The sequence below is a fragment of the Oncorhynchus mykiss genome, chromosome 19, assembly GCF_057628025.1.
Source record: "Oncorhynchus mykiss isolate SJ-2025 chromosome 19, ASM5762802v1, whole genome shotgun sequence".
NCBI lineage: Eukaryota > Metazoa > Chordata > Actinopteri > Salmoniformes > Salmonidae > Oncorhynchus > Oncorhynchus mykiss.
The window spans coordinates 48,655,547-48,673,083 of NC_143040.1; the positions used below are offsets into that span (position 1 = coordinate 48,655,547).

General features: G+C 41.7%; 2 protein-coding genes across 13 annotated transcripts in view; both read left to right on the forward strand.

Annotated features, from left to right (window-relative positions):
• Positions 1-10: 10 nt before the first annotated feature.
• On the forward strand, positions 11-8,425 carry coa8 (cytochrome c oxidase assembly factor 8). The gene is made up of 5 exons (XM_021574236.3): positions 11-415; positions 6,866-7,063; positions 7,694-7,757; positions 7,862-7,952; positions 8,274-8,425. Exons 1-5 carry the CDS (start codon positions 269-271, stop codon positions 8,389-8,391), a joined length of 618 nt encoding a protein of 205 aa, XP_021429911.3. The 5' UTR covers positions 11-268; the 3' UTR covers positions 8,392-8,425.
• Positions 8,426-9,237: 812 nt separating this feature from the next.
• LOC110497818 (kinesin light chain 1) overlaps positions 9,238-17,537 on the forward strand; it is a 52,218-nt gene continuing 43,918 nt past the window's right edge. For 7 of the 12 annotated variants that reach the window (XM_090211229.1, XM_090211232.1, XM_090211230.1 and 4 more), the window contains exons 1-2: positions 9,287-9,576; positions 9,869-9,966. In XM_090211229.1, the coding sequence (XP_090067355.1) occupies positions 9,574-9,576; positions 9,869-9,966 (101 nt within the window). In that variant the 5' untranslated portion in view covers positions 9,287-9,573. Of the gene's footprint in view, positions 9,577-9,868; positions 9,967-17,537 lie in introns of all 12 variants that reach the window. The other 5 variants (XM_090211231.1, XM_090211236.1, XM_090211233.1 and 2 more) reach the window with 2 other exon arrangements.

A 17,537-nucleotide genomic window follows, 5' to 3' on the forward strand; every position in this document is an offset into this window, starting at 1 on the left:
ATACACATGTGGACAATGCTAATAAATTACACTCGCGCTTCCGCAGACAAATGGTTATGTTAAAGAATTTGACTAAGTAAACAGAAAGACGTTGTGATATACCTTGGTCGTCCAACCTAATTTAAATACAGGAAGTACATGGAACGTTCTCTGTCACGTGGTAGCGTTGCAAGTTGGTCACAGACGAACTAAATAGTGGCTATTTTCATGTTACTTACGTCTAGAATATCGACGATGTTGTAAAATACGTTGTAGAAGAGGCCCTGAAATGAGTGGAAAAACGACAGGATATTTTCTGCGGAGGTCACCGTGGCCTTGTAATCTTTTAGGTCCATTGCATATGCGGCGCATATCAGCGAACGCCAGTCGTCGGTGCAGTTCGAGTGAACCAACAAAGCAAGGGAACTCAGTGAAGGTGCGTGGGCCACTCACTAGCTAGTTTCTCATCAATGAGTTGATTTCATGTGCTTCTTTATTGCACGTCTCTGGTCTGAGTTTCAGAGACCTACCTCCAGAAGCATTGTTTGCTAATGTTGGTTGATGAGAATTTGTATTTATTTTATTTAACTAGGCAAGTCAGTTAGAATCAAATAATTTACAATGATTGCCTAGCAAAAGGCCTCCTGATGGGACGGGGGCTAGGATTAAAAATATAGGACAAAACACACATCACGATGAGAGACAACACTACATAAAGAGAGACCTAAGACGACAACTGCATAGCAGCAACTCACGACAGCACAACTGTCAGTAAGACTGAGTCGTTGAATGAAGATGAGATGAGATGGAGATAAAACTGTCCAGTTTGAGAGGTTTTTTTGCAGCTCGTTCTAGTCGCTAGCAGCAGCGATCTGAAAAGAGGAGACACCCAGGGATATGTGTGTTTTGGGGATATTTAACAGAATATGACTGGCGGAATTGGTGTTGTATGTGGAGGATGAGGGCTGCAGTAGATATCTCAGATAGGGGGGAGTGAGGTCTTAAGAAGGTTTTATAAATAAGCATCGACCAGTGGGTCTTGTGATGAGTATACAGAGATGACCAGTTTACACAGGAGTATAACGTGCAGTGATGTGTCCTATAAGGAGCATTGGTGGCAAATCTGATGGCCGAATGGTAAAGAACATCTAGCCGCTTGAGAGCACCCTTACCTGCCGATCTATAAATTACGTCTCAGTAATCTAGCATGGGTAGGACGGTCTACACCCTCAGAGGTACTAATCACACCAGTGGGGAGAGGGGCATTAATCTTACCAAAACCACATAACCTTGTTCTGAACATCTCCAAAACAAAGGTTAAGGGCAGAGGATGCTTGTTGGATACTAAGAAAGCTTTGTTGGAGAGTGTTTCCACACAAAATCCGGGGAGGGGCCAGCTAAGTACAAGACTGTATCATCTGCATATAAATGGATGAGAGAGCTTCCTGAGTGTGGGGCCTAGGATCGAGCCTTGGGGTACTCCCTTGGTGACAGAGTGGCTGAGACAACTTTACACACTACGCTCTTTGAGAGAAGTAGTTAGCAAACCAGGCCAAAGACCCCTCAGAGACACCAAAACTCCTTAGCCGGCCCACAAGAATGGAATGGTCTACTTTATCAAAAGCTTTGGCCAAGTCAATAAAAATAGCAGCACAACGTTGCTTAGAATCAAGGGCAATGGTGACATCATTTAGGACCTTTAAGGTTGCAGTGACACATCCATAACCGGAGCGGAAACCAGATTGCATACCATAGAGAATACTATAGACATCAAAAAAGCCAGTCTGTTGATTATTGACACGTTTTTCCAACACTTTTGATGAACTGGGCAAAATAGAAATTGGGCTATAACAGTTAGGATCAGCTTGATTTCCTCATTTAAATAAAGAATGCACTGAGGCTGCCTTCCAAGCAATGGGAAACTCCCCAGAGAGGAGAGACAGGTTAAAAAAAGAGAGAGAGGCTTGGCAATGATAGGGGCAGCAACCTTAAAGAAGAAAGGGTCTAAACCTTTTGGTTCAAGTTTAAGGAGCTCCTTTAGCACCTTGGACTCAGTGACTGCCTGCAGGGAGAAACTTTGTAGCGAGGCAGGAGCATCAGGGCTAGTTGCATTAGAAGGGGTGGGAGATGAGGAAATGTTTGACGGGCGAGGAGGCATGGCTTAGTCAAATGGGAATCCTGACTTTATTAAGTGGTGATTAAAGAGCTCAGCCATGTACTCCTTGTCAGTAATAACCACATCATCAACATTAAGGGACATGGGCAGCTGTGAAGAGGAGGATTTATTCTCCAGGTCTTTAACCGTTTTCTAGAACTAACCCAAGTGCACTTATTTCTCATTTGCCTGAATGAGAGCCAGTCAGCCTGAGTATGTGTGTGCTAGGGCTGGGCGATATGGCCAAAATATTATATCACGGTATTTAAAAAAAATAATTGGATGGTATTTTTAGTTTTTGAATAATACAAGTTTTACATATGCTTTATGATTAGTAAGTGATCCTAGGGTGGCAACACATACATTCTAAGTGATTTCAATGAGTCTTTCTCCTTTCTGATGGTTTTATACTGTTCAATTCAACTTCAACCCAAACTAATTTCAGCACCTATCATTTCTGGATTTCCTGCAGTGGTGGAAAAAGTACCCAATTCTCATACTTGAGTAATATAAAATTACTCAAGTGAAAGTCAACCAGTAAAATACTACTTGAGTAAAAGTCTAAAAGTATTTGGTTTTAAATATACTTAAGCATTCAAAGTAATTGATAAAATATACGTAAGTATCAAAAGTAAAAATTATTTTAAATTCCTTAACCAGATGGCACCATTTTTATTTATTTATTTTTATTTACAGATAACCAGGGGCACACTCCAACACTCAGACATAATTTACTAACCAAGCATTGGTGTTTAGTGAGTCCTCCAGATCAGAGGCAGTAGATGACCAGGGATGTTCTCTTGACACGTGCGTGAATTGGACCGTTTTCCTGTCCTGCTAAGCATTCAAAATGTAACAAACTTTTAGGTGTCAGGGAAAATGTATGGAGTAAAAAGTACAGTATTTTCTTTAGGAATGTAGTGAAGTAAAAGTAGTCAAAAAAAAAAAATAGTAATGTATAGATACCAAAAAACGACTTAAGTAAAAATACTTTCAAGTACTACTTAAGTACTTTACACCACTGCTCAATTTAGATAATTTCCACACTGCCACATAGGGCTGCACGATATGGGCAAATAATCTAAAGAGTTATTTTTAACCAAATGTTGCAAATTAGAGCAAAACTGTTGGACTCAAGGAAATATAATTACTGTTCTAATTCTATAGTTAGAATAAAATGGTGGGAAATTTGAATGCACTGTTTGAGATGAAAACGAATTAAAATACCAGGGAGGAGTTATTGTGACAGGGTAGGAACTAAATTGTTGATACGTGTTTCCTAGGGGACCCTATAAGCTTTGGCTACCTTGCATGTTTTCTCTTAGCTACTTCATATAGCTAACCTATTCCTCTTTGATTTAGAAGATACTGTTGCACAAAAATGCTAGTTTAGGTCAACACCATCACTGGTATTATCTAGCTACGTTTGCTTTTACTTAGTGAATGTATTAGCTAGCTAGATAGCTATTAGCATTAGCGGCTAGCAAATAGCGTCTTACAAGATTTAGGGCAACTAGCTAAGAAAATACAAACTAGCTGTTTGCTGATGTAAGAAACATAAACGAATAGTGTCATTATAGAACGATAATATTAATCAACTAAGAAGCAAAGTGAAAACAGCATTGTCATCAACATTGTTGCATGTGCTGCATTGCCCATGCAGACTGAACGCAAGTATCTCGTTGAGGAACAACAAATACGCTCCTTGAGTGACAGGGGTTAGGGGCTAGGTCTGTGTGGAAAGCAGCACAGAGAGAAAGAGCGAAGAAAGATGACTCAAGTAGCGAAGTAAACTATACAAATTGACATTACACATGGCGTATCACCTTTAACAAACCAAACATTCAAATACCAGTATAGAAGGTAAAGTAAAAACCCAAACCGGTCCCTGCATCAATACCAGTATATGATAAAATACGGTATACCGCCCAGCCCTAGCGTATGCCGATCCTTTATCCAAATGGAATTCTTGAAGGGGAGTCGGTCGAACCAGGGGATGAACCTGTTTTTAATTATCATTTTCTTTATGGGGGTGTGTTTGTTAACAATACCACGGAAAATATATAAAAAGAAGGTACAAGCGTCTTCGTCAGAGGGGATAAAGCTGATTCTATACCAATTTACAGTGGCCAGGTCATTAAGAGTTTATTTTTTTAGCAAGCGTCTGGGACAGGTCGTTTCACTGAGCAGCAATTACGAAAACAAGCTGTAAAACAGTGATCGCGATTAGGATTCTTTGTAAGGATAACATCAATGAGAGTATCAAATCAAATGTATTTATATAGCCCTTCGTACATCAGCTGATATCTCAAAGTGCTGTACAGAAACCCAGCCTAAAACCCCAAACAGCAAGCAATGCAGGTGTAGAAGCACGGTGGCTAGGAAAAACTCCCTAGAAAGGCCAAAACCTAGGAAGAAACCTAGAGAGGAACCAGGCTATGTGGGGTGGCCAGTCCTCTTCTGGCTGTGCCGGGTGGAGATTATAACAGAACATGGTCAAGATGTTCAAATGTTCATAAATGACCAGCATGGTCGAATAATAATAAGGAAGAACAGTTGAAACTGGAGCAGCAGCACGGCCAGGTGGACTGGGGACAGCAAGGAGTCATCATGTCAGGTAGTCCTGGGGCATTGTCCTAGGGCTCAGGTCCTCCGAGAGAGAGAAGGAGAGAATTAGAGAACGCACACTTAGATTCACACAGGACACCGAATAGGACAGGAGAAGTACTCCAGATATAATAAACTGACCCTAGCCCCCTGACACACAAACTACTGCAGCATAAATACTGGAGGCTGAGACAGGAGGGGTCAGGAGACACTGTGGCCCCATCCGAGGACACCCCCGGACAGGGCCAAACAGGAAGGATATGAGTAGCCTTTTCTGGGTGTTTGGAGTCATGCCTTGTGGGATTGGTAATAATCTGAGAACGATGTAGGGAGTACCATTGCTTTAGGATTTGGTAAAGTGATTTAAACACGTCCCAGTTTAGGCCACCTAGCAGGACAAATTCAGAGTTCGTGTAAGGGTCCAGGAGGGAGTGTATTCCTACTGCTAGTAACAAGTCATGGCATCATCATACACAATAGGGCGACTTAAAAAACATTTTTAATTTTTTTTTAACAAAAACAATAGGGTGACTTCCTGCTTACAAAAATATTTGCCGAGAATCCTATTGCCTCTTCCTAATGTGAACATGCCTAAAGAGAGGGTGCAAATTGGTAAGGCCAATAGGGGTTGGCAGAATTGAATTGTTGATTTCTGTATGCAGGATGTCACTCTGCTTTATACAGTACCAGTCAAAAGTTTGGACACACCTACTCATTCAAGGGTTTTTATTTATTTAGACTATTTTCTACATTGTAGAATAATAACACATATGGAATAATGTAGTAACCCAAAAAAGTGTTAAACAAATCAAAATATTTGATATTTCAGATTCTTCAAAGTAGCCATCCGTTGCCTTGATGAAAGCTTTGCGCACTCTTGGCATTCTCTCAACCAGCTTCATGAGGTAGTCACCTGGGATGCATTTCAATTGACAGGTGTGCCTTGTTACAAGTTCATTTGTGGAGTTTTTTTCCTTAATGCGTTTCAGCCAATCAGTTGTGTTGTAACAAGGGGTAGTATACAGAAGATAGCCCTATTTGGTAAAAGACGAAGTACATATTATGGCAAGAACAGATCAAATAAGCAGAGAGAAACTACAATCCATCAGACATGAAGGTCTTTCAATCTGGAAAATGTCAAGAATTTTGAAAGTTTCTTCAAGTGCAATCGCAAAAACCATCACGCTCTCATGACCGCCACAGGAATGAAAGACCTAGAGTGACTTCTGCTGCAGAGGATAAGTTCATTAGTTACCAGCCTCAGCAATTGCAGCCCAAATAAATGCTTCACAGAGTTCAAGTAACAGACACATCTCAAGATCAACTGTTCAGAGGAGACTGTGTGAATCAGGCCTTCATGGTAAAATTGCTGCAAAGAAACCACTACTAAAGGACACCAATAATAAGAAGAGACTTGCTTGGTCCAAGAAACACAAGCAATGGACATTAGGCCCGGTGGAAATATGTCCTTTGTTCTGATGAGTACAAATGTGAGATTTTTGGTTCCAACCGCCGTGTCGTTTTTATGAGACGCGGAGTAGGTGAAAGGATGATCTACGCATGTGCGTTTCCCACCGTGAATCATGGAGGAGGTATTATGGTGTGTGGGTGCTTAACTGGTGACACTCTGATTTATTTAGAATTCAAGGCACACTTAACCAGCATGGCTACCACCGCATTCTGCAGCAATACGCCATCCCATCTGGTTTAGTGGGACTATCATGTGTTTTTCAACAGGACAATGACCCAACACACCTCTAGGCTGTGTAAGGGCTATTTGACCAAGAAGGAGAGTGATGGAGTGCTCCATCAGATGACCTGGCCTCCACAATCACCCGACCTCAACCCAATTGAGATGGTTTGGGGTGAGTTGGACCACAGAGTGAAGGAAAAGCAGCTAACAAGTGCTCCGCATATATAGGAACTCCTTCAAGGTTGTTGGAAAAGCATTCCTCATGAAGCTGGTTGAGAGAAAGCCAAGCGTGTGCAAAGTTGTCATCAAGGCAAAGGGGGGCTCCTTTAAAAAATTATTATTATTATTATTTATGTGTCATCCCCTTTGCTGTGTACTGTCTGTTTATAGAAGTAACATGATTTAGGATGTTTTATTTATCTTTTAAACAGAGATCCCAGTTCATCCCAGCTGCTGAATCTAAGCATGACTGGGTTGGTCCCCCTCACAGGCTGTCAAACCTGCGACCAATCATATACCACATCCCTGAGAATGAGACTGCATTGGAGAAGCAGCTTAGAACCTTGAGGCAAGAGACGGAGGATTGGAACCATGCATTCTGGACCAATCAGAATATCACTTTCAACAAGGTTTGCTTCCTTAATTATCCATTTACTCAACAGTATCCTTAATTATCTGTTGACTCATCTCAGAGACACCTAACGCAGTAGTGCAATCACAAATGATTTACTACTTAGCTCAGCTGTTGTTGTTACACTTTTTCTGTGATTTTCTTGTTGATTTTACTTAATTTCAGTAGTCTCTGGCTAGCGTAAGCCTCATTGTACCCAAAATGAAATGTAATCGAAGTTGTAACTGCTAAGCAAAAACCCATCAGTAAATGTGTATTGAGTTAGCTATAATAGATTATAAACTGGGTGGTTCAAGCCCTCAATGCTGATTGGCTGAAGGCTGTGGTATATCAGACCGTATACGATGGGTATGGCAAAAAATAACTTTGTACTGTTGTAATTTCATTGGTAACCAGTTTATAATAGCAATAAGGCACCTCTGGGGTTTGTGGTATATGGCCAATATAGCATAGGTTAGAATTTAGACAACACATTTTGTCCACCAGAGGGCAGCACTTCACTGATCTCAAATATTGAGGTAAATATATAAATATATATATTTCCAGTACTGTAGTAGTGTAGACATTTTTTAAATGATTATTTTTTACTTTGTTTCTGTTCAAAGGCTATTTCTGTTTTCTCATTTAGGAGAAGGATGCCTTCGTCCTCTCACAACTGAAGGAGAAAGGCTTGACTGAGAGAGATGAGAAAGGTTAGCTGATATTGTGATTTGAAATTATGAAGGATATCAAACTGATGGATGACAGGGGTGGTTGGAATGTGTCTTAATGTTTGTTGTTCCTTATATTTTCTCAGGAAGGAAAAGGGCTTTAAACAGTGAAGAAATGGCAGTCTTTTACAAACATTTCCTGGATGAAAACTGCATAAGACATGCCAATTACAATAAGTACGTTTGGGAACTATTGCTTACAGTTCATCAAACAGGTGCAAAAGGACGCCCTGTATCTTCCTACTGGTTAATGGGGGGTGAGATAGCAGGTTATCAATAGCAGGTCTTGAAATATCATTATTAATTAATGTGATATAACTCATGCACAGAGTCAACATAGTTTTTTATTGACCCTTTATTTAACCAGGCATTAACTAGGCATTGCTGTATATGTAAAACTAGTATGTGCATAAGCAAGCCATTCTGTGAATATAATGAGTTCTCTCCTATTTATTACAGTATTGTTGTCTCTTTTCCCTCCCTTCATCTCATTGACAGGGACTGGTACAGACGTAACTTCACAATCACCTTGCTTATGGGCAGAGTGGCTTTCCACAGCGTCTGGAGAACGCTTGCTGAGAGAAGAGGCTGGAAGAAAGGCGGCCCTACCACATGATACTCCATTAAATACGTTATCTTCTATTCTCTCACCTTAGTGTTTGTCTTTTATTTGATTTGGTGCAACAGTTGAGTGAGGAACTCCCACAACACTCCCCCCACCTGTCATGATAATACTTTTACTAACCCAGTCATTTGTTCTAGGATCGGGAATGAAAAGAGAACAGAAGAGGGTTAGACATCTAATAAATAGGGGGGTGCTTATATTTGTCCTGTTTCACATATGTGCAAGTGTGTAACTTGTACAAGTGTATGTGTGTGGTGTGAAATGTAAACGTTTTTATTTATTTTTTGCATATCCCTCTCCCCCTGAGACACCCTCAGAGAGTGGCGTCACACCCAGGGCTCAGACATTATTGATGGTGACATTGGCACAATTAGGGTAAAGTGCCATGCACAAGGGCATATCCTCAGATTTTTCACCTAGTCAGCTCAGTGATTCGAACTAGCAACCAGTAGGCTTCCTGACACCCAGTTTTATATTCTGGTTTTGATTGAATGACAGCACTTTTGTGCATACAATCTTTCATTCAAATTGATGGAAATACTGTATTACTCTAAATAAACCTGGCCTGAAGTAAATGAAATCCCTCACGTGATATAATCGGTGATGCTAGCCAGAGACGGTATAGAAACCATCTAAAATCTCTTGAGTTTGCTATCACAATAAATGTCAGTGTCACTGCCAGTTTAATCTGAACTGGATGACATCATGATAAATGAAGGGGAGTTGGGGCGCGAGGACTGTGACGCTAAAGACAGTACAGTGTGAAGATAGGCTAAAACTGCTTCTCCAAAAGAAATCCCCGTTCACGCTTGTAGGCGACGTTGGCTAGCTAAACTCATGCGTAGACACGTCACCGGGTCTACTGTCGTCTAGCGTCGAACTGCGCATGTGTGGGCAGTTAAATCAAAGGCACTCCTTCAATATAAAGCTGTTTTGACGAAAAGGAGAACCTGTCAGTTTATCACTTTCACGAGGTTGGACTAATATTTTTAACTACTTAATACATTGGCTCGAATTTAGGTTGTGCCTTTTATATTTTTAGAAGATTAACAACTAAGGAAGATTTTTTTTAAACTTCTCTTATTGACTTCTCGAACCCCGGCCTGGGCTGTTTGGTCTGTTTCGCAAGCGTTCCCAAAGTCTCGCGATGTTGCGTCTCTGAGTTTAGAAACTATGGTAACGCCATTTTCGCCCAACAGTTCAGTAGCCAACAAATGTGTTTCTAGTGATATAAGACCTAGTTAAATGAAACGTGGTCTATTTAACATGAAAGATCATGTAATACTTTTTTGGTTCAGATATCACTTCCCGTACATGTAGCTAGCTAGTCACCGATGATGCAGCGATAAGCAATAAAGCGGTGGCAGCTACCTGTGGTCAGTCAGGAAGAACAGCGCAAGAGACAAGACAGTGAGCTTCGTTTCTGTTCTCGCAAAGTCGAAATAACAAAAAAAATAACTTGTTTCAGAATATATACAACATTTCAGTGTTTTCAATCGGAAACTGCATTGAAGTCGGACTAACTCCTCACTGTACTGTGTTGGGCAACGGATGTCCAACAGAACGGTAAGGTTTGACTACCGGGGAGTCTGTCACTGGCAGCTAATTAACGTTAGCTAGCTACGGACTGATGCCGAGATTGCGTCTAAAACAAATATTTTTCTGTTCAATTCACACAAGTCAATTTTTGTAATTCATCTGACAAATGTTTTCTTGTTGACACTTGTTATTGACTTCTCATGAGATTAGGTTGCTAGGACGATTGAGGAAGCTTGTTATGCTAGCTAGCTAACGTTAGCTGCTATAACGTTATTAACCAGTAATAACCACGCACTAGGCTGAACTGCGGCTAGGTAAGTTTGAGGACACTGAACTGGTTCTACAGGTTCATCAATTTATATAATTGTTAACTAGAAAACTGAGAAGCGGACCTTACTGAAAACACCAGTTCAGTTGGCCAAATATCCATACATGTTTGTGTTCTCACCCAGAGCTACTTTTATTTCGATGCCTGCTTGCCTAGCCTAGTGTTGATGGTTTTCATTGAAATTCACAATTTATTTAACCAGGCAAGTCAGTTAAGAACAAGTTCTTATTTACAACGACGGCCTAGGAACAGTGGGTTAACTGCCTTATTCAGGCTGCAGAACGACAGATTTGTACTTTGTCAGCTCGGGGATTCGATCTAGCAACCTTTTAAACTAGGCTACCTGCCATCCCAATGTTCTATCGCTTGGAGGACTCTTGTGCCCTCTGAAAGCGTGCCTATGTTGATGAGGGGGTATTGTACTAAACTCCACTTCATTGTAAAGGAAGTTTCACACAACTACAGAGGACAAGCATAGGTACAAGGTGGGCGTTTCCTTATATATTATTATTGTTATTATTTCTTTAAAAAAATATTGACCTTATGTGAGTCGATGTAGTCGGAGCTAGAGTCAACAAAACCTGGTCTCGGCTCCACTCCTTGGTGAAGTTACTCAGAAAGGAGGATGCAGATGCTGTGTTGGCCAGGGATACTGAGACCAGTGTATTTGGGCTGACAGCTGGGGGTTTGAAAGTCAGGCCCTGCTGAAATGTGGCAGTGAATGTTAATTATACTAGGCTGCTCTTCAGTAGGGGAGGCATGCCAACAGTCAGGTCTCTGCTCCCTTTCCCCTTGTTGGTGGTTCAGACTTCACTCTGTGGTTATTTCTGGTTTGAGGTGAATATGTTTCTGGCTGGTGGGCGTACACACACACATGCTGCAGACCCAGAGGAAGCTGCCGTCTATAACGTTAAAATGTGGATGCTGTGTTGTGCGTGAGACATGACTCTCTCTGTTTCTGTGTGGTGTCTGGTTGGGTGGAGAAGTTTCTCCCAGCAACCTCGCTCCTGAGTCATAGTTGATGATTATCAGCTTTCACATCGCTGACTAACCCTCTGAGTAGTCTTACAATATCTACATCTTCATGCAAGAATGTCTGTACAAGCACTGGTTAGTTCCTCTTTTCTGCAGATTTTTTTTCTTTCTGTGCCTATTGGGTAATGAGTAAGGGTGTGTGTGCATAATCTTAACTGTCACCTAACTTGCTGCAAGGAAAATGTTGACATCCTAAAGCAAAAAAAAATGTTTTTACATTTAAAACCTTAAGACTGAGAAACTCTGAGATGATGATGGTGGTGGTAACTATCTGTGATTTCATGCAGACAGGTCTGGAGGTGCCTTCCGGGCAGCTCTCTCACTTTGGCTCATACAGCAGCAGCTTTGATACCCAATTAGTATGACGAAAATTTATGTTGGTCACCTGTGGTCTATTTGCATTCTAGACAGCCTACTGTATTCATTCATTCCTTAAATCCATTCAACAGCTTGTTCTGCAGTATTGGGCAGGGAATCGGTTGAGGATCCCACCGCTTCTCTGAATCTCCTTAACAGCACAAACCTGACTCCAGGGAAATGCTTGAACGAGTTTAACATCCCTTTGAGAGCACTGAGTCCCCCCGGGCTACGCTTCAAGCCAGATATTTACATTTCAAACGATAACATCAAAATACTTCCCTCTCCTTCCCTACAGTGCTTTTTGTTCTGGGTTTCATAAGAAGAAAGAAAAACTAGACCATGTAAATAGAGATCTACATGGGACTGATTTCTTAATTCAGCTCCCGCCCGCACCAGCAGCATTTCATACCGCACCAGCCCACTCCCCCCTGCTCCCGCAAGAACTGGTCCCGAACCCATCCCTCTTAGGAGCTGGCCGATTTTCAGATGGAGACAAATATGGGTGATAAATATTTATTTCTATGCAATGTAGTAAACTATAGCCTAATCATATTTAGGATAGAGCCTATAAATCGGTTGACCGATATTATCAGCCGCTATTAGCCTTTCACATAAATATTTGTAGCAGTATTATATATGTAACAGTATAACTTTAAACCGTCCCCTCGCCCATACCCGGGACCCTCTGCACACATCAACAACAGTCACCCAAGAAGCATCGTTACCCATCGCTCCACAAAAGCCGCGTCCCTTGCAGAGCAAGGTGGAACCACTACTTCAAGGTCTCAGAGCAAGTGACGTCACCGATTGAAACACTATTTAGCGCGCACCACCGCTAACTAAGCTAGCGCTTCACATCCGTTACTTAAACATAGAATAAACAAATCCGTCTGCTCATTTGCAGCCATTAAAAAAATAAATTCAATGGTTGCCTGAAGAGGGCGCTCTACGAGCTGTTCATTGAACATAATTATTAAGCCCTATGTCACAACGTAAGAGAGTGGTCATGGTGGTTTGACTGTGACTGGTTTGCCACAGCCAGCCTATTCAAATAAGTAAATAATCAAAAGTACACTTCACCAAGCAAGCAACCCTGACCTCATGACATTCTCATTTACTTAACGTTAGCTAGCTAGCAAGCAGTCTGTGCTACTTATGTGCTGACAGTGTACTGGCGCCAAAGTGATAAAGAACACTTACTGTCTGAGCCTATTATGTTAGCTAGTGGGTTTATTTAGTTTTCTAAAATATGCAATCTGCAAAAAGCAAGAAAGTTGGCACAGATCGATCATTCAGGCCATGTGCTTGCATTAATGATGACATAAGTAGTTAACATTACCTAGCTAGCTAAATTAAATTGTGTGACTAAAACCAGTGCTGTAAGGATTTGCCTGTAATCTTAACAGAACATGCACATCGAGGATGCAATGACGTGTGTCCTTACCGCGCACTTTGAAGATGTTAGTATAACTGTCGATTTTACTTTTCCTCAGCCAACAAGACGAGTAAGTTTCAAGTCAGTTTCAAGTTTGGCGAAGCACATTTTCACCATAAATTCACCTTTATAATAAAGAATTCCATGCATCATTGCATTTGTAGACTTTTATACGATAATATTCGTATTGTGATGAGTAGATTGTATAGTCATAACTTAGACTAATAATATAATTCAATCACTGTTTCGCAAAAAAGACTGTTCAATGCATGGCTGAGCGCGTATTGCCGTAGAGGCCTGAGCTATATCAGATACGTTTTCTTTGCATGGGAGAAACACATTTCATGCAATTCTACTTCACTTTCTGCTCATCTCTCCAGTCATAATCTTTTTTAATATGTCAAATTACAGAGTAGCCTGCTCTGCTGACACTGACAAACAGATCAATAAAAACGATGTTAACCATGATAAGACTACGATAAGGGGAGACACAAATATAATATTACGTCCATCTAAACTGGAGGAGGAAATTATTATCCAAAAACAAACTTTTAAGTGGCACTGACCCATCAATGATAGCCTAAATAGTGAATATGCGCAGTGAGCACTCACCGATGCTCTCTGTTGGTGCCAATAAAATGTTTTTTGCTCAATTAAGTTTAGAATTTTGCTAACTAAAATACAGATTAGTATTTTCATTGACTTCTCTTTACAGCAATAGCCATTTGCTTTCCAAACTATATTTTCCTGTGATTAAATTTTTAAATAATGCGATATGCCTACTTTTCACTGAAAGTCGCTACTCTACAGTCATCTATTTGGCATTTGCCATGCACGCTTCCCAAATTGTGCGTGCTGCCTTTCCATCCAACTGTAGGCGATGCAATTAAAAACAATCCACACCTTAGAGGAAGCTAATGATCCGCTGTGTCCAAATCATGCTTTAGTAGCCTATTGTGAATTATTTAATTTATTTATGTATAGACAGTTGAATGCTAATTAGGCTATAATAATTTTGGCAATTGGAGATAAAATGAAGATCAGATAAAATTTTATGACCAATTTATGTAGAAATTCAGGTATTTCCAAAGGGTTCACATACTTTTTCTTTCCACTGTACACTATATATACAAAAGTATGTCGACACCACTGCTATTTCAGCCACACCCATTGCTGACAGGAGTATACAATTTTATGCACCGCCATGCAATCTCCATAGACAACCATTGGCTGAAGAATGGCCTTACTGAAGAGCTCAGTGACATTCAACGCGGGACCATCATAGGATGCCACCTTTCCAACAAGTCAGTTCGTCAAATTTCTGCCCTGCTAGAGCTGCCCCGGTCAACTGTAAGTGCTGTTATTGTGAAGTGGGAACGTCTAGGAGCAACAACGGCTCAGCCGCAAAGTGGTAGGCCACACAAGCTCACAGAAGCTCACTGTTTCCCAAGATGGCATAGCAGTTAGACGTCCTTTGTCCTCGTCTTGTCGTGTCCTGTATATATATTTACACCTTTATTTATCGCCCCCAGAAACCTCCTTTTACTCTCTGTTCCAGATGTTCTAGACAACCAATTCTCATAGCTATCTTTTTATATATATTTTTTCCCAAAAACTCAACTTCAAAACACTCTCCTGCAACCCGCCTCACCAATTTAAAAAAAATATATATTTATTTACCTCAAATCTGAAATCCACAATAGAAGCTAACCAGAAGCTAACCAGAAGTTAGCCAGAAGTTAGCCAGAAGTTAACCAGAAGCTAACCAGAAGCTTGCCAGAAGCTAACCAGAAGCTTGCCAGAAGCTATCCAGAAGCTAGCCAGTTTAGTGGCTAACTTTAGTATTCAGCTAACCACGGTTTGTGGTCATCAGCTATCCTTTAGCTCAAATCTATCGCCAGTTTTGTACAACGCAACTCAGACCAGAATATACCGGACCTATTTTTCTCTCCATATCCCCAGATTTCAACCGCAAGCTCTGGACATTTACACCTGGATCTCGCAGCTAGCTAGCTGCTATCCATGTGACTATTGGCTTACGTCGATCCCGGAGCAAACATAAATTATTCCGGAGCTAGCCAGTTGAAGAGTTCCATCAGCCACTCATGGGCTACAATCACCTATCCGGAACCGTTTTACTGCCGATGCGGAGCCCCACCGGGCCTTCATGACTGGACTACCGACGTTATCTGCCTGAGGGAGTTATCCAACTGGCCCCTCGGTCGCGACGTTACCTGAACGCCCATCTGCGGCCCGCTAATCGTTAGCTGTCTTATCGGCTGCTATCTGAATAGGTCTATTCAGACAATTTTTCTTGGGTCGTTATAACTATATCTATTTTGCCAATTGGATTAATCCCCTCTACCACACGGAACCCCACTAATCTACCGACGGAAACGCACGAGGTGGCTAAAAACAGACCTCCATCCTATGCTAGCTTGCTACCGATGGCCCGGCTAGCTGTCTGAATCGCGCGACCCCAACCAACCTCACTACTCACTGGACCCTTATGATCACTCGACTAAACATGCCTCAACTTAATGTCAGTATGCCTTGTCCATTGCTGTTCTGGTTAGTGTTTATTGGCCTATTTCACTGTAGAGCTTCTAGCCCTGCTCACTATACCTTATCCAACCTTTCAGTTCCACCACCCACACATGCGATGACATCACCTGGTTTCAATGATGTTTCTAGAGACAATATCTCTCATCATCACTCAATACCTAGGTTTACCTCAAATGTATTCACATCCTACCATACCTTTGTCTGTATACCTTGAAGCTATTTTATCGCCCCCAGAAACCTCCTTTTACTCTCTGTTCCAGATGTTCTAGACAACCAATTCTCATAGCTATTAGCCGTACCCTTATCCTACTCCTCCTCTGTTCCTTTGGTGAGGTAGATGTGAATCCAGGCCCTGCAGCGCCTAGCTCAACTCCTATTCCCCAGGGGCTCTCTTTTGATGACTTCTGTAACCGTAATAATCTTGGTTTCATGCATGTTAACATTAGAAGCCTCCTCCCTAAGTTTGTTTTATTCACTGCTTTAGCACACTCTGCCAACCCGGATGTTCTAGCCATGTCTGAATCCTGGCTTAGGAAGACCACCAAAAATTCTGAAATTTTCATCCCCAACTACAACATTTTCAGACAAGATAGAACGGCCAAAGGGGGCGGTGTTGCAATCTACTGCAAAGATAGCCTGCAGAGTTCTGTCCTACTATTCAGGTCTGTACCCAAACAATTTGAACTTCTACTTTTAAAAATCCACCTCTATAAAAACAAGTCTCTCACTGTTGCCGCCTGCTATAGACCACCCTCTGCCCCCAGCTGTGCTCTGGACACCATATGTGAACTGATTGCCCCCCATCTATCTTCAGAGCTCGTGCTGCTAGACGACCTAAACTGGAACATGCTTAACACCCCAGCCATCGTACAAACTAAGCTTGATGCCCTCAATCTCACACAAATTATCAATAAACCTACCAGGTACCACCCCAAAGCCGTAAACACGGGCACCCTCATAGATATCATCCTAACCAACTTGCCCTCTAAATACACCTCTGCTGTTTTCAACCAAGATCTCAGCGATCACTGCCTCATTGCCTGCATCCGTAATGGGTCAGCGGTCAAACGACCTCCACTCATCACTGTCAAACGCTCCCTGAAACACTTCAGCGAGCAGGCCTTTCTAATCGACCTGGGCGGGGTATCCTGGAAGGATATTGATCTCATCAGTAGAGGATGCCTGGTTATTTTTTTTAAATGCCTTCCTCACCATCTTAAATAAGTATGCCCCATTCAAGAAATGTAGAACCAGGAACAGATATAGCCCTTGGTTCTCTCCAGACCTGACTGCCCTTAACCAACACAAAAACATCCTATGGTGTTCTGCATTAGCATCGAACAGCCCCCGTGATATGCAACTTTTCAGGGAAGCTAGAAACCAATATACACAGGCAGTTAGAAAAGCCAAGGCTAGCTTCTTCAAGCAGAAATTTGCTTCCTGCAACACAAACTCAAAAAAGTTCTGGGACACTGTAAAGTCCATGGGGAATAAGAACACCTCCTCCCAGCTGCCCACTGCACTGAAGATAGGAAACACTGTCACCACTGATAAATCCACTATAATCGAGAATTTCAATAAGCATTTTTCTACGGCTGGCCATGCTTTCCACCTGGCTACCCCTACCCCGGTCAACAGCACTGCAACCCCACAGCAACTCGCCCAAGCATTCCCCATTTCTCCTTCTCCCAAATCCAGTCAGCTGATGTTCTGAAAGAGCTGCAAAATCTGGACCCCTACAAATCAGCCGGGCTAGACAATCTGGGCCCTTTCTTTCTAAAAGTATCTGCCGAAATTGTTGCCACCCCAATTACTAGCCTGTTCAACCTCTCTTTCGTGTCGTCTGAGATTCCCAAAGATTGGAAAGCAGCTACG